At 40.8% G+C, this 23,877-nt stretch overlaps 1 protein-coding gene across 5 annotated transcripts in view; it reads left to right on the top strand.

Moving 5' to 3' along the window:
* The window catches only part of PTPRT (protein tyrosine phosphatase receptor type T), a 421,250-nt gene that overhangs the window by 200,344 nt on the left and 197,029 nt on the right, over positions 1–23,877 (top strand). For all 5 annotated transcript variants that reach the window (XM_052684090.1, XM_052684093.1, XM_052684091.1 and 2 more), the window contains exon 7: positions 8,920–9,213. In XM_052684090.1, the coding sequence (XP_052540050.1) occupies positions 8,920–9,213 (294 nt within the window). The remainder of the gene's footprint in view (positions 1–8,919; positions 9,214–23,877) is intronic.

Below are 23,877 nucleotides of genomic sequence, written 5' to 3' on the forward strand. Positions count from 1 at the left end.
ACTTGAGTTGACCTGAAATTACATGTTTCACAGTTTATGTGTTTACTACTGCCTTTCTACTAATTTTTTTTTTCTTGTGTGTGCTTGTTGAATTTACATTTGCAGTCCCTGTGGGAGATTAGCAGCTTGTTCATGCAGAAAGCTGAAATAGATTTAATAACACATGATATATGAGCTTAAATAGCGTGTGGTGTTAGAAGCATGAGATAGAGCTAAAGCTGGCCCTGACTACTGGCTGCTGAGAGCACCTTGGTTTTGAATGGGATGTGGATGCAGTTTTCAGTATCTTTGTACAGAGTAGGTGCAGCCAGAAGAAAAGAGAGCTTCCCATCTGCTAATGTTGCACATTTTACTGTTGTGTAGTTTGTGTTACAAAGCAAAGCAGTGTGGGGTATAAATACCCTGGGCTTCTCACATGGGAAGGACAGAGAATTTAGACTCTGGTTCAGAAACACAACTTTGAATGACTGCTGGTTTCTGGTGGAGATCTCAGTATGTTTTCTCTAGCATCTGAAAAGCTCCAGTATTCTCATCTCCTTGTCAGAGAGCTGATGTGTTATGTTACTTTTGTAATTGCTGCACTCTGATGCTTGTCTTCTGCTAAACTCTAATGTGGCTTTCTTCATAGGTCATTTCAAGACCAATATTGTTAATCTACACATCTGGTGTGTCTGTCATCAAGTGCAAGTTCCAAGAAATAAGGGAAGTAATATAAGTGAAAATGATTAACTTGTGAGAGAAAAGATATCAAAGATGAATCTGGAGAACAGGACTTGCTTGGTTCAGGCACCCAGGATGTGCCAACATAAGGGCAAGACAGAACAGTTAGATAGAGAAATTAATTGGTTTTTTGTTGTTGATTTTTTTTTTTGGTCTGTGTGTGTCAAATGAAAATGGAACGTTTTATTTCTGTGTGCAGCCTCAACAGATGGGATATTCTTTCTTTGACAAGGATTTTAGCCACTGAGTTATTAAAGTAAAGGGTATCACTCACCAGTGCATGTTCTGGCTGCATATATAAAAGAAAGAGCTGTGCCTGTTTTTTTTTTTCAGAGGAAAGTATGATCGTTTATCTTCATATGAAGAATTTGGACTGCAGCACCTGAGCTTTGCTGCCATGAATTGAGGGCATTATGAAAGCATTAAAAGAGCATTCAAATGCTCAGTGTTACTTCTTGCTGAGCTGTTCTTTGCACAGCTTGCTTTGTGGCTTCCTCTTCACATAGGGTTACCGGTCTTATTTCATGTTGAAGGCCAAGCATTGAAAACATAAGGTTAAGGATGTAAAATGCATCTCACGTAAATCAGAATACCAGTCAGAAGAGGTAAGGTTCAGGAATTGATTGATTTAATCTGTCTTGGATATGAAACTTACCTTGAACATTGTCTGAAATTGTCCATCTCTCTCCATGGACTATAAAGGGAACTTGAGGTGACTAGTACAAGCTTGAGTATATCGAAGCTACACAGTAAAAGTTCAGAGTATTGTCATCAATTCATGGATATGTAAGTTCTTAGTACATAAGAGTGTATTGTGTTGAACCCCTCATGTAAGATGTCTGTAACCAGAATGATATTCCATAATAGTGTCATTCCATAAGCCACAAGGGATGTACTGCTGTTCTTGCTCTCGTGATGTCGTTGTGTAGCTATTTCGTGGTTGAGGAGATCAAAAAATCACACAAACATTAAAAATGAGAGTTAAATGGCCATTTCTCCCAACCCTGGGGAGCTTGATGCTCTCAGGGAGCTGCTGGAGACCGCCTGTGCACTCCTATCTGTATAAAGAAAGTTGCCTTCTAGCACGCTGAGAGCACAAAACTTATGAGTGTGTTTTGCTACAGTAGTGAAGGTTTTTGATTCTTTTGATACAGTTGTGGCTCATCAATACTGAGCCATTAGGGAGCCATGGGAGAGTCTACAATTGCCTTCTTTTTTCTCTCTTTTACAGCACAAATGATGACTCAAAGTGAAGCATTCAGTTCTAATCTATGTGAGTTCTTGTAATAAGCTTCACAATTAGAGCAGTCTTCCATCTAATTCACTTAATTTACGCTGGGAAATGAGATACTGTTCAACTAATCCGATGCTATTTTCTTCTTTATTAGGGAATGAAAGCATCCTTGGAAGCTCTGGTGGGATTCAGACTAAGCTTCTGAGAGACAAATAATATGAAAGGCTAATGAAATAGCATGCTATGGTAATTCCCAATCAGTATCTGTGCCCCACTCCTTTAACCTATAACACAATTAGGAGTAGAGTTGGTAGGAGGTGATGGACTGTACCAACTTTCTGGTCTCACGATGAGTTCATAAATTTCTGTTTAATAAGATGACACTGATAGAGATAAACTTTGTTAAGCTAGGGTTTGTTCTACATGTCTTGTCTGGTGATCTGCAGTGCTTTCAAGGAAGTTTTCTGCTGAATTATTCTACCTCTTACAAACATTATTGCATTCTCCTCTTTAAACCCAGACAGCTCTCTTGCTTAATTTAGTACATACATATTCAAATCAGAAATATTTCCATGCTTTTTAAGAGGAAAATATGAAGAGAATGTGTTCTTCATTCTCATCAGCAAGTTCTTTAGAACAAAAGTACTACACCTACACTGCTGTGAGATGTAAAGGATATAATTCCATACTTTTTGAATATTGGGTCTTTTGGAATGTTGGAAGATGAGCATCTTGTCCAATATTGGTTATCTTGCTCCACTGGCTTTTTTTTATTTATATAATTATTATTATAATTACCATCCACAGAGATCTGCTCTTCTCTTGTTTTGCATTGCCACTGTGTTGAGTTTTTCACCACTTTGTTTAAGTCTTTGACACCTGGATCACATTCCTGCCTCATGACATGGTAGATGTTAGCTAATATTCGTAGGTGACCTTTTTGTTGTAAGATAGGAGGAGGTTAATCAAATCATGAAATTATGTCAGATCCCTTGCAGGCAGTGGTGTTAGCTGTGAAAGCAAAAGTGAGAAGCAGATGACATGCTATGACATGTGGTCTATATCATAGAGTACTGAAATTACTTACTGTGTGCTAGTAAATTCTGCACTAGGAGGAGTATCACATGGAGAGGACTGACATTAGATTTACTAATCCATAAAACAATATGGCAGCGTCTAATTGCAGCTCCCCAATTACTGCCCCAGTGTCCTGGATCTTTAGCTAAGTACCAACCTGCCGAGTTTCCATTCTTTTTGTCAGTCTTTGATTGTTAAGCACATAAAAATCCTCTGACTGTTCACAGGAATGGCTGCAGCGTTGATCTCGAGAGGGCCAACAGGACACCTGCACACCCACAGGGCCACTGCATACAGTGCAGGAATGCTCGTGGAGGATGAGTAGTGAAATGCATCTAAGGGTGGTGATTGCAGGCTGGAACTGCTGTGTTGGGATACAAATGGGATAATGGGATACAAAACCAGCTTCCCACAGGAAAGGCTTTTGCATCTGTAGAATGTATAAATCTTTGTTCTGTAGACTGTGGAAACCCTAGGTTGTCTTCTCTCTCTTCCCTGGATTTTTGTTTTAATTAAATATTCAAAACTATTGATTTTAGAATTGGTTCTGGGTGCTTTTCTTTGAGTAGGCAGACTGGTGCAATTTACCCATGCAGGTGAATTAATGAATCACTTTATTAATGCCACTGGCACATTTCTTCCAACGCAGTTGACATATGCTACTGCTGTCAGCCTATTACATTACTGAGAGACTGATTTGAATGTCTCTCTTATAGACAAAAGAGCTATTAGTACCGTGTCTGTCAGTGCAGTAAAATAGTCTCGTGCTAAATTTTGTAAAATCCTCATGTTGTTTCTTTGTGCAGTTAATGGAACTGGAAGTTCAGACAGTCACTGGAAAACAAAATTTAATGGCTGTATTTGTAACAGTAATGTGCTCTTAATGAGCAATATAAGTACCATGATACAAAGCTCAAAATGCTCGTTGCAGAGGTATAAAAGTAGGAGTCACACAGATGCTGTTCAGTTACGTGTCTGGCTCTTAGGGCTAGCTGTCACTACAGATAAGGTGTGCAACAGCTGTGCAAAGGTGACAGATTTATCTTCAAGGACAGAGGTGCAAAAAAATCCGAACAATGGCACTTCAACGTTTCCATTTCTTTTCTTAAAACCGCTGGGTTTGCATTCTTAAGTGCAAATTTAATTAATTAAATTGCATTCTTAAGTGCAAATTTAAGTGGCCACTGTTTGTGTCTTTTGTGTAGAAAACAATGCAATTATGTTCTGTTCTGGAGTTTTTGTTGTATTTAAAAAAAAAATGATATAAAAGGGTTCTGAAGAAGCTTGACATTTGCCTTCTGGTCTCGTCTTTACCCATTTCATCTGCCCAGTCTGCATCTGGTCAGTGAGGATGCTGTGAAAAAATTGCACTGTTAAAGTTCCTGTTGGTAGGGGAAAAAGCAGTATCAGGTTTGGGAACACAAATCCTGCTTGTCCAGCAAACGTCTTTTCACAGCGCTTTGCACTTTGATGCATTTTGTAACTTCAGGTGGAGACTTTGGTCAGCAGGAGGTTGTCCTGTGAAACTTCTTTGGTTGACACAGATACTGGAAGATTATTTTAGGGAGCTTGGGAAGTCCTTAGGTAGTACTACATGCTGTAGAAAATCAACATGTAATTCTGTTCTTACACATACATACAGACTTGGGACTGTTTTTTGGGTGTGATGGACTTTTGGGCTGATCAGGTAGAGCTGATCTTGTGTTCCTGTGTGTTCTCTGTCTTTGGAAGCAGGACAAGACACACAGAAAAATTTCCCAGTATTAACACTAACTCTCTGCAAAGGAATCAGCTGCTTTCCCTTTGCTTTTACTATCACAAAGATCAGTCTCTTCTATCCCTGATCAAAAAGCAGCAACGTTCCATGGCTTCAGTTTTGTCAATTAATTGTCTTGAATTTTTTGTAATTGATGTAAGCTGTTCACAGAAATATTCCCTTCTGTCATGAGATACATGCATGAAGTCTCAAAAAATCAAAAAGCAAAGAACAACTGTCCAATTGCAACAGCACCCCAGAGAACCAGCAACAGAAGTGTGCCAATTTGACTGAGAGCATTTTTTTACTTTCTTACAGAAATCTGAAGCACTGATTTAGAACAAACCTACATACAAACAAACAAACAAACAAAACCCTCAACATTCTCCTGTTGTCACATCTGATTTTGAGATAGCTTATTTGGCAGTTCCTTTCTGCTGCCCATGAGAACACTGGAGTGTTTCTAAAGGTCTTTTGGTAGAGAATGCCCTTTTCCTGTGGACAGATCAGAGATGTCGTGATGGTGATGGAACTTCAGTCTTCTTTCATTGAGGATTGATACAGCAAGACCTTGGCTGTGATCCCTTCCAGCTCCATACTCAGGATTTGTTCTTAGTTAGGAGATCATTGCTTTCCATCTGGGATTGTAGTGGTTTAGAATAGGCCTTTAGCAAGGACTTGCTCTGGAATTGTTTCTCTGTGTTGTTAAAGATGATACAAACTTTCAGACAGAATTAATGCAGGAGGCATTCACTGCAACATTTAGATAGCTGGTTGGTTGTCCTAGAAGGTATTACCCCTTCTAAGAATATCGCCTTATGGAACATAAGCAGTGGTTTCTGTTTGTATTCAGTAATGGGCAAGAAGATTAATGGCTTTAGCTTTGTTTCAGTTAGGCTGAGCATGTTTCTTGCAACTGTATTTTCAAACATTTTTTGCTTCATCATATACTTCTACCAAAAGGGAATTTTTCCCTCAGTTCTATTTGGCTTTTGAACAGGCTGCTCAGTTTTCAGCAATCTCATCTTGCTTTTTCACACTGGGGTTTTAGATGTGAGAGGTAAGTTGGGCTAAAGTTGGCAAAAAGAGTTCAGAAAAAGCACTCTGTGAAATAATCCTAATGTACCTCTGGGTGCATTTGCAAGATGAAAGTCGTTGCTGATTGGGGAGTATTTGTCACACTGCTGGGAGAGCAACTACATGCCTTTTACTTGAATGATGGTCAATCTAGTACATTTTACAGTTGCTTATACATCGAAGATCTACTGATCTACTACTTAAAGGATTACCCAGCACCTCCTATGAAGATAATTCTGGTTTCTTTCACTGCAGCAATCAAAATCTGTAGCATTTCATGTTTTCCTTGGGAGCTCTTTGTTTCCATGAAAAGCTCCAGAACTGTTGAGACCTCTACCAAGGACTGACAATCAGCTGCTTCCTGCCATGTTTCTAACACACTTCTTGATTTTTCCCAACGTAACATTTTCTTACTAACAGTACATCATCTTTATAGGAGAGGAAAAAAAAAAGTAGTGTGGTGAAGGTGACTCAAACAAATAATTTGTCTTCTATAATATCTTTTTTCCTTCATGATTGATCCCAACTGCCAGAGCTTAGCAGACTTCTATTGACTTTCTCCATCTTTTGGTCCACTTCACAGTGTTTTACCACTGAACTATACAGATAACTGGAAAACTAAGTATAGAACATAACCCCTGTTCTTATTTCAAGTTTTTTCATCCAACCTGCACCCAGTGCTTTGTTGCAGATCACTTGGTTCATCCTCTTTTCTCTCCCTCATTTTGGAGCCCTTTGAGCCCTATTAAAGCAATTGCTTAGAATTGTCATGTAGAGAAATATTCCAGTAGTAGAGTAGAGATACCCAGAAACAGTTGCCCAAGAGTAAAATGGGTGCAGCGTGTGAAGTGTTTCCTCTTATGGGGGGAGAAGAGTACACCCTGAATTCCATTGCTGAATGCATAATTGGGAGTGCTTTGTGCACAGGGTAAAATCTATGCATGTTCAGTAACTCTGTTTTGGGCTTGTACTACGTATGTCTTGTCTTTTCTTGCAAGAAGTCATCTAGGACCCTCATTTCTGTGTCCTTCCTGGGACTGGGATTCAGGCTAGATGCCATCCCCACTGCAGCAGCCCAGTTCCAGATGTGCTCTTTCCTGAAGAGTCTGCAGGAAGAGGGGATAAAGGCTGAAAGGGAGCAAAGCTTGCAATATGAAAGACTGGCTGGATGGATCAAATGAGGCTTAAAATACTGCTGATCACAATTACATGTGTACAGACCCAATCTGTTACCCTGTTTATTTAATCAAGGTCGCAGAGAGGTTTTAATTACAAAAGCAAGCTGATAGCATGAGCCTGGTCATCTGTACCTGACAAGCGTGTTTAGTTACAATGGACAAAAGCGGTCCTTATTTATGTGCTAGTTGTGCTAAATAATGAATAACTTGTTTAGATCACTTGCAGTAACTTGGCAAAGAGTGATGTTGAAAAGTAGCTTTCTGTCCAGTTGGTGCCAGTAGGAAAGAGCCCATTATGTGCAGTGAGGTGTTATTGAGTCCTGAAAAATTACAGTTACTGCTGCTCATCTTTGCTTCTTCAGTTTGGAAAATGAGAGCAACAGTTTCAACTCCTAATTTTCTAATATCCTGCATCGTCTATTTCTCTGATGTTACTGGAGAGCCAAAAATGAGTGGGTAGAAGAAAGTGGAAACCATCATCTCCATCTTGGCAGAGGTGGAGGGGAGGCAGTTTAGGTCTGTCCTGAAGTAGACAGTGAAATAATGCTGGATGTCGTCTTAATTTAAATTGCTTTGGCAATATTAGTTTCTAAACTTGCTAGACAAGACTTTAATGTCTGGTTAGCAGGACAAACTGTTTTATTAATTAAACTCAGGCCCATAAATCTGTTCTAACTGGCAATCAAATCCCAGAGTAACCTGGAGTAACATTCATATGTTTCTTCTTCTGAAAGAGAAATGTCCTTTTTGTCACCTTGTTTGCACAAGAGAATAGGATCTGTGTCCTCTGAAGACAAACCACAGTAGAGTGTGGCAGAGCGAAAGCTAAATGAAATTAATGAAATTGCTCATAATCTTGCACAGTTCAGCTTGGGTTTTCAAAACCACAAAGCATATTTTATTCATGTGGCTTCCAATACCATGTTGGTACTTACATCCTGAGGGTGCAGGGGGGGAATCAGTCAGACAGGCAGGCAGAGCCCAGGAGACCTGCAGTGGTTTTTGTCATTGAGATGCTGAGGTGCTGCTGAGATATTGGTACTTGTCTTTGCTTTTCTATCACACAGGTTATATTCAGTGGCTGGGTTCCTCGTGATGCTTTTCAGACATCTAGGCACTCTTCCAAGTCTCAAACAGACTTTACTTGTGTACTTCTGCTCATGAAATTAAGCAAAAACTTCACAGTCAATCATTGGTGCCTTTGTTTTTCTTAGCTCTGAGCTACCAAAGCTCTCAGTCAGTTTTAGTGATGTCTGGAGTGCAGGACCACTGGGAGATCCCCAGTGTTCATAGCTGCAGTACCTTCTCAGACAAATAACCAGTACTTTCATTACAAATCTATCCTATTTTTCATATTTGTTTGCCTTAATAAGACTACGGAATGAGCAAGTGATTTGAGTTTTCCACTCATTGCTAGTTGTGTCATTTTAAGCACTACACAGTTATGCTCAATCTGTGTTATTTAAGACTTCTTTTCCTTCTCCTGTGTTATATTCACAGCCGTTATGCATATGAATAAAGAAGGGAATAAGTACAAACCTTCTGACCTTTTAAACGTGTCACTGTTGTGCTTTATATTTTCAGCAGAAGCTGCTTTGTAGGCACTGTATTTTTGAAGTAATGTTTCTGCATTGGTAATGCTACCAGTTGCATTAATACACCAGTACAAGGGGCAGTAACTTCAAAACAAATATAATGCCTTTTTCCTTTGTTTTTCCATAACGGAAAACAAATTCTCATGAAAGATTTGGTAAATCACAGGAAACGCTCAGTAACTAACGAAAGATTTGGGGGCAGGCTTGCTTTACAGGTACATAGTGGAAATTTCATTTCGATGAAACGACCTCAGGCCTCTCATGATTTCTCTTTATCTACAGAACCCCCAACTCCTATTGCCCCTCCTGAACTGCTGGCTGTTGGAGCCACCTACCTGTGGATCAAACCCAACGCCAACTCCATCATCGGAGACGGGCCCATCATACTGAAAGAGGTGGAGTATCGGACAACCACTGGGAACTGGGCAGAAACACACATTGTGGACTCTCCCAATTACAAACTGTGGCATCTGGACCCAGATGTGGAGTATGAGATCAGAGTGCTGCTGACTCGCCCTGGAGAAGGAGGCACAGGACCACCTGGACCGCCACTCACAACAAGGACAAAATGTGCAGGTAGTGTTTCTGCTGCTTTCCATGGATGTTTTGGGTTGCTTACTGATGCATTAACTCCACCTGTACTTCTTGTAGATGTGCTTCTTTGGAGATCTGAATTAATTTCATGAATTTTGGTATGTTGTAGGTATATTTTGCCTTTTATCCATGGGCCAGTGTTTGAGAGTGTTGTTTTTATTCATGCAGTGTGTTTGCTTGCAAGACTTTCTTCTACAGTGTATGTCTGCTTTCTTTTGAAATGGACAGAGCAAACGAGAGCTTTTCAACTGATTCTCCAATAGGCAAATAGATCTCAGGACTTGACTTACCAAATTTTCACTGTGCAGGTTTATAGCAAAACATATGTTCTTGTTAAGTAGCAGCAGGTCAGTGCTGGTTATTCAGTGCAGTAGGGATAAGCAATAAGCACTGAATTGTTAAGATGTATTTCTGTATTCTGTTTCATTGTGCTGATTGTTCCTCTCACTTCTGACCAAGAAACCTATTTGAACGCTCTGCAGTGTCTTCCTTTTGCCTTTCGTATCGGAACAGATCTGTTTTGATCCAAGGATAGGAAAAATCTATCTTCTTTCTAAAGCACGTTTTGGCCTTTTCAGTAATAACTAAAGGATCACATTCCTCATGTTTCAGGTATTTTGGATCCCATTTTCATAAATGAATCACTAAGGGAAATCAAGATTAGTGCTCCTCACTCTCACAGCACGTGTATCCCTAGCATCATCCTCTTCCTTTGCCAAGGAGGCCTGGCAGGTTGAGAGTGCAGGGCAGAGCTGGGGGCACATCCTTACTGCCTTTGCTTTTTGTGTGACTTATACAGCAGTGGACATCTGGTGTCTCTTTAAGAAGTTTTGACTGGAAAAGAAAAAAGAAGGGAAACCTTAGCATAAGGATTTGACATTTAGATGTTTGCTATATTCAGCACTTATCCATTGGCAGATGACAGATGTTTGGAGGCTTTTCTTCAGTGGTATGGATGTCCTGCTGGCCCCTTTGGGAAATGGGCATGGCCTCTGCTACCAGCTTTTGGCTGTCCTCATTCACTAGTGTTGTGGTCATGTTGTTGTCAAATTTTCTTACCTTCAGCAGAAATAACCTGGCACTGTGCATTTATTTGTGGAATTGTGACATGCTGAGGTTAGGTTTCTTGCTCACACATAGCAGCTTTGCAGGCAAACTCTCTGCAGCAGCCAAACTTGCAAACCTATCTGGTAATACTTTCTAGGTAATACAGGATTAAAAAAAGTGGTTAACTTTGTGCTTTATGATGGCTTGTAGGGATCCCAATTTTCTTGCTCTGAATATCAACTGATGTCACAAAGAATGATGTAGATAATCTACTAAAATTGGCTAAGTGGTGCTACTTACTGTTTTCCATCCTAGTTTGCTAATGAAAATCTTACTGGAGAAGGTCATTCCGTTAATATACATTGCAATTTAGAGCTTGTTAAGACTGATGATGATGGCATTTATGTCTTGTTTAGGGCACTGGATGGGGGAACTTGTAGTGATCTTTATCTAAACATGGACACAAAGCAAGGAAGAGACCTCCCCACTGTCTGAAGATGTACGCCTTCTAGAAAATGTTAACTGAAATGATAGACAAGAAAATAGATGGTATTTCCCAATTTTCATACGTGGTGGTAGGACTTCAAAATAACCTATTTCTGGTACAATTACACAAAACTTTCATAGTAAAGGTTTTCAGAAGTGTACTGAATCCAGAAAGCAGCACTACCTCCTTGGTTTTCCTTAGAGCACCCAGTGAATGACATAAATTGAAATAGAGTTGTTGTTTTCTGAATAGTTCAGTGATGAGGGATGCCACTGTTTTTCAGTGCATTTTTTCTTTTGTCATTATGTTTTCTTAGCAAGGAGGGAAGTACCAAACTCCTACACATCTGTATGTCATCAGTAAGTGGTGAAGTGGTCCTATTTTACGTTGTTTGTAATGTGTTTATCAGGCCCACGAATACAGATAGCAAATTGAATGCAGAAATGGTAATAGAGAATATCACTTGTACTGGAAAAACCATGTTTGCTTGGTTGTTTAAATGGCAGGAAATATTTGTAACCATAAATGGAAGTTGTCTACAACTTTCTGAAAATGGAATGTCAGTGTATTTTTTACTAAATAATCTCCTGTGCATCTTTTCACGTTGGCATGGTCTGCTTCTGTGCTGCAGAGTCTGAGTGTGTGCTGGGGAAGCTAAGAATTTATGCACACCTTGAGGTGAGATTCTCTTTTTATTTATAACTCTGAATGAGAGAACAGGGTTTGGGAAGAATCAGGCTTTTCTTTTTGCTTCAGTTCAAGTGATGGGAGCTTATTTACAAATACTGGTGTGAGTTAGTTGACTGCAGGTCTTATATCAAACAACGGTCAGCGTGAGCTTGGAAGGTATGACTCCATCACAGAGTCTTTATCAGGATCATTTGTGATCTCCAAATTCTTTATCACAATAAATGGAATGTGTTTACCCAGACTGTAAAAGGTTTTCATTAAATGAAATCCATAAAACTAATTATGAAAGGTCTCGCTTTAAATAAACACAAAGAAGTTTTGTTAGTCTGGGTAATATCTAGTTTTTTCTAAACAGGGTACACCTGGGCATCCAGTAACCCACTGGTGGTGCTTTCGCTTTCACAGAGGATGGTATTGCAAGCCTTCATTTATATTTGATATTTAGAAGTGACACTGAGAAGTGAGCCCTACCTTGCTTCCTTCTAGGAAAAAAGCCAGCTACAGGGAAAGAGCAAACCCTGCCTTTGCAAATAAATGATTATTTTTGTTGTCTTGTAATTTTTTCCATAGGCTGTGGTAGGTCCTGACTTGGGGCAGGAGAAAGTTAAATGTTCTGGCAGTGGACTGGCAGTCAGGAAAGAGATGTGTGGCAGGGAATGAGGACAAGAGAAAGAGTGCTGCAGGTTAAAACCAGACACAGGGTTGAGGGGCAGTTAGAGGAAAGGATGATATAAAATATTAGGTTTTTCCCCCAGAATAATAGGGAAGGAGATAACAGGGTCAAAATAATGTCTGAACACAGCTGCCAGTAACAATCTGTTCAGAGCCACCTTCTGAGTGAACCAAGCAACCAGAAAGTCTGTTTGTGGTAAGGCTGCCAACATTGAGTTTTTAGAACTTGAAAAATATTTTGTATTTAATTTTAAGGTGATAACTCCCCTTAAATGGGAAGCATTAGCTGTGATGCTGAAAAATACCATTTGGGGTTGCTATACTGTTGCTTTAATCTATTTGAAGCTTACAGAAAATCTAGAAAAAATAGCTGATACGTGTGTCAGACAACCACCCATGTGGCATATAAGGTGATTTGAAAGAGTCCTGTGCAATGAATGTGTAGGTATTGTTAAAATCACTGATTCACACGCTAAGTCAGCCTGGAGTTACTCTAGGTCTTCCCTTGGGACATAAATTTGTATATGTATATGAATAGGGAACTTAGTATATGTATGAATAGAGAACCAATATGTATATGTATATGAATAGGGAACTTACTGTAATTCTTACATCCACTGTCTTCTGCAGCTTTAAATGTAGACAACTGGGAAAATAGATGCTTATTTAGCAGGAATGTTGATTTTTGAAAAACACACACAAAAAAAAAAACCAAAACAAAGCAAACAACAACAACAAAAAAACCCACAGACATTAGCAGTGAAAGAAAACCTTACTGGTGTTACTTGTTGCCTGTTTTTATTGGTAAATATTGTGAGGGACTTTCTGTTCCTACTGCACTAGACAAGGCACGAGCCTCAGTGGCACACGTTCCATTTGTGTTTGGTTTGTGCTAAATTCCCCCAAACAAAGGCTTGTATAGCACAACGAAAATGAGTTCTTCTCTTGATAGCTTCTGTTCCCAAGAGCCACAGAGCCCTGCAGGTGAGCTGCTGAGGATGGCACAATCTTACATCTGTGTTTTGATATGTGGATCCCGCAAAGCCTGTGGGACTTGTACCTGTTTGAGCGACTCTGTCCATGAGCTGCAGTGTTTTGTTGCTGATTGAAACTCTGCTTTCATTCCACCTCAGCAGCCTTTGGCGTGGCAGCTGGAGAGATAAGAGTCGACTTACCAAAATATGATATTCCTTTCGCTTGATCCTTGATCCCCAGTTTGTGCTTGGAAACGGTCTGATGGTGTTACTGAAAGATAGGGACTTTATCTTAACAGCTTAAGTCCTTTTACATGAGAGAGGATGACTTTCTCTGTCAAATTGATTAAATAGATAATGTGTGTTGCTTGGTTTATCCTTTTTCCCTCCTCACTTCCTAATTTTTGGGCAGGAGAAGAACAGCATCTACCCTTTCAATAACAGAAAGGATGCAGTATTTCCTGATGTCATGTTTTGTGGCTGTGGGCGTGGAGTGGTGCAATTTCCTCATCTGTCTTTGTCAGACTTTAATTTCTTCTAGCCCATAATGTGCACATTCAGACCTCCTGGACAGTGCAGACAGGGTGTCAAACTGAAGAGCAGAGTTCCATAGGAGGAAGTTGTGTTTCTGTTTTGTCTTCGTGCTGCAGAGATGCAGCTGGATGCTGGTGCTACGGTGTCTCGGGCAAAAGGTGTCTCTTGGAGGAGCTGCAAATATCAGGTTAGAGATGCACCAGCTGTGGAAGTGTGCTCAAAGCAGAGTGACAGCGTTCAGAGAACAGAGGATTGATTGTATCTAAGTATGAATTATGGCTGCTAGAAAAGAACTGAGGAAAATAACAACAACCAACCATGTTGTCTGGGCTATAACAAGGGGATGACTTAAAGGAACAGAAAGAATCTGGGAGCAGAAAGGAATTGGAATTAAATGGTGAAATGAGAAGCAGGATGTTTCACAGTACAGGACTCTTGAGACAAACTGGGAGCATGACAGTTTCCCTGGGTAGGTTTGAGAAGCACAGCCCAGCCAAAGTTCAGGCAGTGTATTCAGTGTGTTGGGAAATGATGGTGTGCAGAGGAAAGGCTGGGATTTACTGTGGGAGTGCATCAGCATGGCACAAATCTAAGGCTTGCTTCTAGCAGTTCCTGAGCCTGGCAAAGCGTGCCTCCTGTTGCCCTGAACCAGGGCACATGTGGTGAGGAAATTTCTTTATCCTGACCCTGCAGAAGATCAGCTTTTGTCCCAAGGCATGTGGATTGATTACCCTTATCTTAGTCTGCATAAATACCTTCATGAATGGAGAGGCAGTCAAGATAGGGCTTTGGTCTGGAGTTTTTTCCAGAGGGATTTTGCTCATGATGGATTTAAATTCTAGGGATTTATTTCTTTTTATCTGCAAAGGCATTTTTTTGTCCCGAAGTGTTTTTATTTTTATTTTTTAGTATGAAGTCTAGTTATTCAGTTCCACGTCGCCCTGTTTCTTCTTGGTGCTGTTGGTGTTAAATTTAATGACTTTCTATAATGGCATTTGAATATAGCACTGCATTCTGAGTGGGCTGGCTGGCCAGGAGGATGATAACTTCCAAAAGGCACGAGGCTTTCATGGTAAGAAGAGGAGATCTTGCTGGTGATGGGATCTCATGGCTTTTCCCAAAAGAATGGAACCTACCTGGCAGCTGTTTCCATGCCAGTTGTCTTAGGACACTCTTGATATTCCTTGACAGTCAAGTCTTGTCCGGGTTTCATTCCAAACTGACAGATCTGAAGAGGCAGAAATGCAAAGGGAGAGAAAATGGTGTGATTCTCCTTTTTCAGCTCACTTAAAGAAGGGAGAGAAGCAAAACAAGCAGATATTTGGCATGCTAATAGCTTCTTTCCGCTTTGCTTACGCAGCTTCATTTTAGCATCCTCAATTTGAGGGTCTCTTCAGCATGATCCTAAAAGTGCCATTCCACAAAATGGTATTCCATATAAAAAGGGTTTGTGTGCAACCAGCACTGCTGTACCAACGTCACCATTTTACGCCAGTTGAAAGTCAGGCCCACAATTTGCAAGAAAGGGCCAGGAGTGGGGTGGGTTTTTTAGTTTGATTTTTTTTTTTTCTGATTGTCACTCAGTCCCCTGCTAAAAGCAATTTATTTAAATTGCATGGTGTCTTTTAGTCTTCAGTTAAGTGCCATCTTTCATAAAATTCCATCCCTTATTACCATATTATTACTGCTTCTGTAGCTTTTTGAGGGTGCGATGAGATGATCATTTCCAGATGTCGCTTTATACGGGAGTGAAAAGCCCAGTCAGTGGGAGGAAACTGGAACAGATAACGCTGTGTGTGTTCCTGCCGTGCCTGTGGGAAGCACTGAGCTTCCACTGGGGAGTGACCGAAGAGAGGAGGCTGTTTTTCTTCTCTATACAGTTCATATTGTGAAATGACAGACCCCACTCTTGCAAAGCATTCATGAAGCTCTGTGTTTGTGTAGTCATGAACCTACCTTTGTCCTGGGACAAATGCTGCTTTCTGCTTCCTGCTTACGCTTCTCTTTCTGCTTTTCTAAAGGCGGCTGAAAAATAAATGCCTTTTGATTGGGAATGTTTTTGATGTACATGAGTCTGCATGAAAAAGCACCCAAATAATGAGACGCTTAGAGTTTGTATACCCAAAGTGCCCAATTTTAAACATTTCATAGAATAAAAGGCACTTTAATTGGCTTTTTTAGAAGCTCTAGCATGTAACACAAAAGCAAGGTAGGGGCCAAACTGAATAGAACACTGCATCTTTAGCCTCACTGTACGCTTTTAACCCTGAGATTTTTTTGTAAAACATTTAGGAAGTGTTTTGTTCCATACATCTTCAATTGTTTTACATTGCCATAAATATTTTACCCTTATAATTTTTCCCCACTGGACTCTAAAATGAATGTGGCTTTCTGCTCAGTGCTCTCCAGCTTACCCCTATCAGCTGGGATGGTGCCCAGTTTGTGAGAGAAGTGGGGAAAAAAGAATTAAAAAACCCACACCGAACACACAAATACATCTGAGCCCTACTGAGGAGAGCCAGCAGATGGAGTATGAGAGTACAGAGCCTTTTTTGTGCTGGTGCGTGTGTTTACCTTCATAAATACATTGCATTTTCATTTGGTTTTCACCCTGCTTGAGCATGAAAGTAGGACAAGTTGGGTTGTGGGTTTCTCTGTTTGCTTGTATGGGCTTTTACCGCCTCTTTTGTTCATGGATGTTTCTGTGATCCATTATTTTATGGCATCTGAACATGACAAAGCCAAGAGTGAACCAGATTTGTCCTCCCCCCTCATAGGGTGCCAGAATCCCTCTGTATCTCAGTTTGCATTTCACAGGTGGAGAAGCAAAGACCCTGAACTCCACAGTCTTTGGATTGTGATGCCATGATGATTGCCATGGGATTGGTAGGGAAAGGAAGCTTTGTTGCCATCTTAGTTCTTTGTTATTCCACTGAGCTCAGAGCAAGTAAAAGGAAATGCTTTCAACTCCTTTAAACTTAATCTATAAGCTAAAAGCTCATAAAAGCTTTTTATTGTTATTTAATAAAAAAATACGAAGTAGTTGACTATTTTTTTACTCTAGACATATTCAAGTAGGCCATAGCTGTGACCATATCAAAGCATTCGCATATTACTGGAGAGGCATACAGGCCTGAGCATCATAATCAGCCTGACAGTTGTTATTACAATGTACTTCATTCAGCATCCACAAATCCTCCTCTTAGCTGCCAATAATCCTTCAAGTATTAAACTAAAATCTTGGTGCAGAAACCATTGGAAAGGGATTTATGTGAAGACCACAACTGCCAAAATAACAAAATCTGAAAACCTTAACATAACAGCTTTCTCCCTGTGGCACTTTGAAAGGTTTTCCAGCATTTACTAGAAAATAAAAAATATGCAGGAGGGAAGTAGTCCTTAAATATATCCAGATCTCCAGAAGCTGATTTGTGAGTAAAGGCAGGGTGATGAAAATATTTGGTGAGCTTGAAAGATTAGGCTATTTATCAAGGCAGTCCATCACTTCGAAGATGAAGTCAGAGTGGTCTATTTGTCCAACATGGAATTTTTAAGGTACATTTGGCTTAGTAATGCTTGTAATAGGTAAATTGTTAGTACTGAGTTATTTTTAACAGAAAAGGAAGTGAGGCAAAGAAGTGGGAGATCAGCTATGAGACAGTGAACGCTGCACCAAAGGCAATCTCAGGTACCAAATACTGGATGTGATGGACAAAGTTGTACGTATTAAAAACCAATTCTTCCCTGTGGGCTTTGTTCTCAGAGATATTATTTGTTAAGCCTCTATAGGAGCAAACCTTTCCACTTCTTTTATGGGCCACATTAATACAGTGCTTATTTTTACATTTAACGCCTTCCCCTGCAAGAACCTCCACGTGGTTCTTCATCCCAGGCAGAACCCTGTTGTCACTAAAACTGAATATGAAAACCTCTCCACAACTGTCTTTGTTTTCTTTCATGCACAGCTAAATGCCAGTTCAGATGGATAACCTTATTGCCCAAATGTTTTTGAGCTTTGTCTGATACAAGACATTGAGATACTGATGTAATGCCCACTCAAATCACGGATGCATGTGACGTGTTATAACTTGCTTTGGGGTGATGAATGTGTCGTGGTGATTGTGAGCGTGGATTCTCATTCCTCCACAGGTTATGGTCTTCCTTTTTCTAAATCACCCTAATTTCAGTTGACTTTCCTATGTGAAAACTCAATTTCTCCAGTTCTCATCTCTGTCCTACTCTTCTGAAGAGATCACGAAATGCAGACATGAAAGATGAATTTTGAAATACCTGACCTAAAATTCAGTCCTCTGTGTGCTACCTGTGCTCCTGCTTGTTCCAAAGCTGTTTTCAATCGCTGCTGGTTTCAATTTGTGGTGTGCATGTGTACTGCAGATACATGCCTTCTGCCAGCCTGCTCCTACCGCCTCCCAGAGGTTTGGACAATGTATAGCATTCCCTTGATCCAGCTGGCACAGCAGAGCAATTATTTACTTCTTTTCTCACAGAAGCAAATACCTCAGTGTAAAAGAGCTGGAATTGCATTCTGTGCAAACAGGTGTGCAACCAGCACTGCACACTGCAGCCTGTCAGGAGCTGAATCTCCCAAAGCTCCTGCACTGCTGCAGCACAGCAGGGCTGCAGTCTCAGGCTGCAGGCGGTGATTTTTCTTCACTGCACTCAGGTGCTGGGAGCATCAGCAGCATCATTGTGTTATTGCTGCCTTTTCTCTGGGACACTGGGGTCCCTTGGGAGTAGAATGTGGAGGTTTTAAAAGCAAGCACTGTTGAGAGAGGGGAAGGCAGTGCATTGTTTAGGTTGAATATCAGGAAAAACTTATTTACAGGAAGAGTTGTTAAGCAGTGGAATAGGCACCCCAGGGAGGTGGTTGAATCGCCATCCCTGGATGTGTTTAAAAAACGTTTGGATGTGGTGCTCAGGGACATGATTTAGCAGAGAGCTGTTAGAGTTAGCGTAGGATGGTTAGGTTGTGGTTGGACTTGATGATCTTTAAGGTCTTTTCCTACCTGAGCAATTCTATGATTCTGTGATTGCTTAGATATGTTAAACAAAGGGTACATTTCCAAAAGTGCAATGGAAGGACCTAAAATGAAAGGAGTGGGGGGAAATTCTCACTCTACTGAAAAACATTCTAAAACTTGTTTTCAAGTCGTAGGCTGTTTTCTGGAGATGTGTCTTCTGAGCTGAATCACTTCTGTTCTAAGTTTCTTTGTGCAGGAAAAGGTTTTTTGTTTTTTTTTTTTTCTTCTGATTGGAGCAATTTGCTACAAAATATTTACATTCCCCTGCAATTTTATCAAACACTTCTCCTAGAGACAACAATTAAAAATGAAGAATGTTCTCCTCGTGTTCGTCCTTAAGCCATGTGATACTCCAGTAGCCCTGAGATCCTTGGACCAACTCATGTGCAGCATGCTGCTGGGAGAAAGCTTTGCCTTCTCTGTTGTTGGGATAGGATGTCTGCCATGAAAAATCAGTGTGGTCCTGGCACAGCCAATCCTTTTTTGTTTTTCTGGGAAGACACAAGTTCATTTTTGGGGATTGAAGGCAAAAGGCTCATCACATACAGCTGTAGCCCAGCATTTGTTCCCTTTAGAAGCTGATCCTAGAGTATATTTAACAGCAATAAAGTATCTTATTTTATTGCTTATCTTATTTTCCCATGCATCTGGCAAGAAAGAGTAATAGGAGTTGTAAAAGCACATAACATACCTGAGTCTTAATTGTAGATGACACGGATGACAGTGGAATGAACAAATATGAAGTCAGTCTGCATATGTTCTATGAAACTTAGTTTGTCTAGCAAAATATCTTGGTGCTGTTTGACTTGCAGTTTGTGTGCACACCATAAGCATTTGCACACGTGCAGAAGTTTGAAGTTTTTGCACAAGAACCAGGTGAATTTGGTAGGAATGGGATTGAATCTTCATTTAAATATCCTAAGGAATACTGAATGAAGAATTCAGTGAAAAGAGTTATTTTAAAGAATGGATAATGAGTTGTTTTTCAATACACTTGCCCTCATTCATAATATGAAAAATAACACTGTGTAATAACATTGCCACCCAGGAACAGGACTCCAAACCCAGTGCTATGGCTAAACCCTTACCCTGCAGTCTGTACTGCTTCCCTCTGAACCACCAGCTGGGGGAATTCAGGGCTCACAGGTATTGCATTGGGAATAGCCCACCATTTGAAATGCTCATGACAGGGTTTTGTAAAAGAAATCTCAAGAAATCTCATTGCTCCTATAAGAATATGGAGAGTTAAACATCCGTATGCAGTTTTGTTTTCTCGTCTGCCTCTGCCTCATTTCTAAACAGATTCTGCCTGTGAAGCTTTCATCTCATTCAACCTTTCTTTTCAAGTAATATTTTCTTCTTCTGTCTCTGATTTCTGAAATCAGAGTTGAGTTTTATCTTACATGACTGAAATTGATGCCCTCCAGTCCCTGCAAACAGCTTGCCTGCACTTGGTGATGGCTTTCTCTCTGCTGGAGCTCCTGTCCTCAGCTAGCTGCCCCACTTGGCACGGCCACTTTTATCTGTTTAACCATTGACAATTCGATTGCTCAGACCTTTCCAGTTGTCAGGAAACCTTAACAGTTACTCCCTTATACCCACGTCTATTTGGCTACGTATTTTCCATTGCAGGTAATTAACTCTAAAACCAGGTTATCCTCCTGGGGTTAAGGGAAAAAAAATCCAAGAAGGCATGATTAAACTGCTGCCTGAGTCACAGACTTCATAAACATTATGCAGAACTCTCCACTATTCTCCACAGCAGGACGAAAATGGCCACGCTGTGCCTGACAGTTGCATGGGAATTATGAAATAGCATTGCCTCAGATAATGTGTTGACAGCTTTGAAACTCAAATACCTTCAAGGATTTATGAAAAAAATCCTACCTTGGGTTGTCCCCTAGGTTAAGGAGCAGAGCGCTGGTGGTGTATCACCTTCAGCGTTTCCTTTAAATTGGTCTTTCTCAAAGGAGTCAGGCTGAAAAATAGCAAATTGTAGCCTGCAGCCGTCCATCTGTTCCCTCCTGAGAGCACGAGGACAGTGTGAGATGCTCTGGGCACCCTTCGCACCGCTGCAGGTTGCCTTCTTGTGTATTCAGAGCACAGAAGGAACAACAGTGTGATCGGATTCTGGGCAGCAAAGCTGAGCGATTCCAGATTGTGTTGACAGGTCTATCCTTAAAAACCCTTTCTGCTTTGCTTTTGTGATTTTTATGACAGTTACAGTACCATTGGTCCAAAGAGCTGAAAAATTTGGAGTCAGAAACCATCTATCTGTTTTGCCACTCCCTGCATAGTACAACCTTAGGAAATTTGGTCTTGTTTTTTGTTTTTAAACCTTCATTTAGCTTATGCTTTCACGTGTATTTAACAGTCACAAATGGATGATCTGTTCTCCATGCTAAAACACAGGCGCTGAGCTGTGCTTCCAGGCTGCCATCTACATGCATCCTCTCTTCTGCACTGCTCCACCTCAAGACTGAATACATTTCCAGAGTGGTAAAACCAACAGCTTTTTCTCTGTGATGGCCCCAAGGACTTTGGGCAGAGGAAGACAGGAGCACATTTTGTTTGTGTGCTGGGTGCACATCCAGCTGTGTGCAGAAGGGAAATTGGGGGCCAGACTGCTAAAAACTGCTCTGTTGGTTCTGCTGCCTGTTAGTCCTCGAGTCCAGCCCCAAGAGAGTCAGCAGGTGGTGGGACGTGCTGCCCCAGCTCTGTGCTGGGCTGAGAGGCTGCTCTTTGTTTGTACTGCAGGGCTTTATGATGGCAGAGGATCTGGTATTTGCTCCTGCCGTCTCCATAGAGCACCAGGAGCATCTTTACTGCACTCAGAAGGATGCAGCACTGTGCCCTTTACCTGGTCACAATTAGCTCAAACAATTCCTTTGAGCTTCCTGGCTTCTTGCAATGCTAATTGCCAAATCATATAGCTCGCAATAATTTTAGCTCTACTTACACTAAAATATTATCCTAGACTATCTGGGGAGCCTTATTCTGTGTAGTATGTTGTCTGCTTGAAAGGAAGCGTGGGAGATGAGGAATCATGCCAGTCAGTGTGATCTGCAAAGCTTTACATTTCCTACACTGCTGAGACAACATATGGGTGTCAAGATGTACCATACTAGAGAGACATTTATAAGGGGAGGTTTGACACGAAACTTCAGAACAGCACAGCTTCTTGACAGTCTTTGCATTGCATTGTACCAATGTATATTTATTTTTATTTTTTTTTTATACAGAGCTATTATGGCATTAATATGCAGTACTGAATTTAGTGGACAAGAGCAGTGGATGTCCGGAATGCTGTTGAGTTCACTGCAGATACAGCAATGCTGGGCTGAGTGCTGTTCAACTTTCACATTAGCTCAAACAGTCTCTTGCTCCTGTTTCCTTTATTTTCTTTACATTTTATTCTCTCTCTTTTTTTTTCTGCTGAAAAAGAAGTATTTTTAAATTTCAGAGTTGAGCTGATGCTTCATCCTCGTGGGAATAAGAGCTCAGCTTCTCCTCCCTCCAAGCACAGTCTCAGATCTCTGCTTTCTTTAAGCACTGTGCCAGCTTTCAGCTCTCGAGTGCCTGCTTCCTTTGACTGCGGTGTCAGGTGGGTAGTGAGTGAATTCCAGGTATTGTCTTAGGAGGAGGAGGCATCACGGAATGGGGTTTTTCATCCTGCAGATTATGTCATCTATAAAACCTTTGGGTTATATTTAAGCTCCTTAGGACCTTGCATGTCACCAGAAAACAACACATTATAATCAAACTCTTATAACACAGATATGATTTCATAACTCCGGGTCAAATTGCCTGAGAACCTAAACTTTAAAAATTGTGTGTGAAGGGAAGAGCAAAAAACCTCTGAGTAAAATGTATGGCAATTAAATATCTAAGCAATGTCACTTGCTTAGTAACAGCTTTGTGGGAGATCTCATTATTTGATACCATATAGTGTATTCTTTATAATAACAGAAGTTGGAGACATCTTGCTTCTGCAGTATGTTGTATAGAGACTCTGATGCATGTTGTCTGTGAGTATGGAAGTGCCCAGCAGAAATTGCAGTCCTCTGTTTTTGTGCAGTGGGAACCTGAACTGGACCTGGGGGTCCTAACTACTGATGTAATACTAATAAACACAGAAGGAGGTATAAAATGTGTTAAGAGCATCATTAAATTGTATCAAACTTTGGCAACTGGATGAATGCACTTTTTGCCCTTCTCCATCCTTGACCATGCATGCACAAAAAGCAGGTGCACAACCATTTCTGTGACAAAACTTGAAGACTGAAGGCTTCTGTTGTTTTCAGTGTTGCTGGGGCTGTATTAGAAAGGAAGAATCTCTTAATTCTGCCAAATTCTAAATACTGGTGTTCAGTTGGTGTTCTGTCAAATGGATGAGGCCAGGCTCTTGGTGGTGTGTAGCGATAGGACGAAGAGCAATGGCTTTAAAGCTGAACACAGAAAGTTCAGTACAACATGTGGAAGAACTTCTTTATTATTGTAAGGGTGATGGAACACTGCAGCAGGCTGCCACAGAGGCTGGGGAGTCTCCTATGAAGACATTCAAGACCTGGCTGGATGCCCATCTGTGTGACCTATCGTAGGGCACTGCTTTAGCAGGGGTTGGACTCGATGATCCCTTGAGGTCCCTTCCAACCAGGGGAGCAACAAAACATTTCCATTGTGGAAGTGGAATTAAGCTTAATGTAGAACAGGAAAAATACAGAAACTTTCTGTTAAACTTTCTGCGTGAATCAGTATCAAGGAGCTATTTTCTGTATCACATCTGTAATTTTCTGTTGGTAGCCTACAGGTGATTGATTGATTTCTTTCTGGCCTGTAGCCCATTCAGTGAGTCTGTAGCACTGAGTCTTGCTCTGTATTAAGAGTCTTTTTCCTTGCTCCCAAATGGGACTCATTGCAGGGCCAGCAGGCTGTGGCCTTCCTTTGCTCTTCAAACACTGCCTCTGATGTCCAAATAGCAAATGGAGCAGCTTCCTCCCTCTCTCTGCATGCCATAAAGAAAATAGTTTTAGTGAAAATAAGTACTCTGGTTTAGGTTCTAAATACATAAATAAACAAGTTTGTGGTAAATGAGGTTTCAGTCTGACTCCTGACACAAGCAGTAACGGTGGCATTAAGATGCAGCGCAGGTTCTCTTCTGGGTTCTTGGTTAGTTTCTGCTATCCCGAGATGAGACAAA

The sequence above is a fragment of the Tympanuchus pallidicinctus genome, unplaced genomic scaffold, assembly GCF_026119805.1.
Source record: "Tympanuchus pallidicinctus isolate F22 unplaced genomic scaffold, pur_lepc_1.0 scaffold20, whole genome shotgun sequence".
Lineage (NCBI taxonomy): Eukaryota > Metazoa > Chordata > Aves > Galliformes > Phasianidae > Tympanuchus > Tympanuchus pallidicinctus.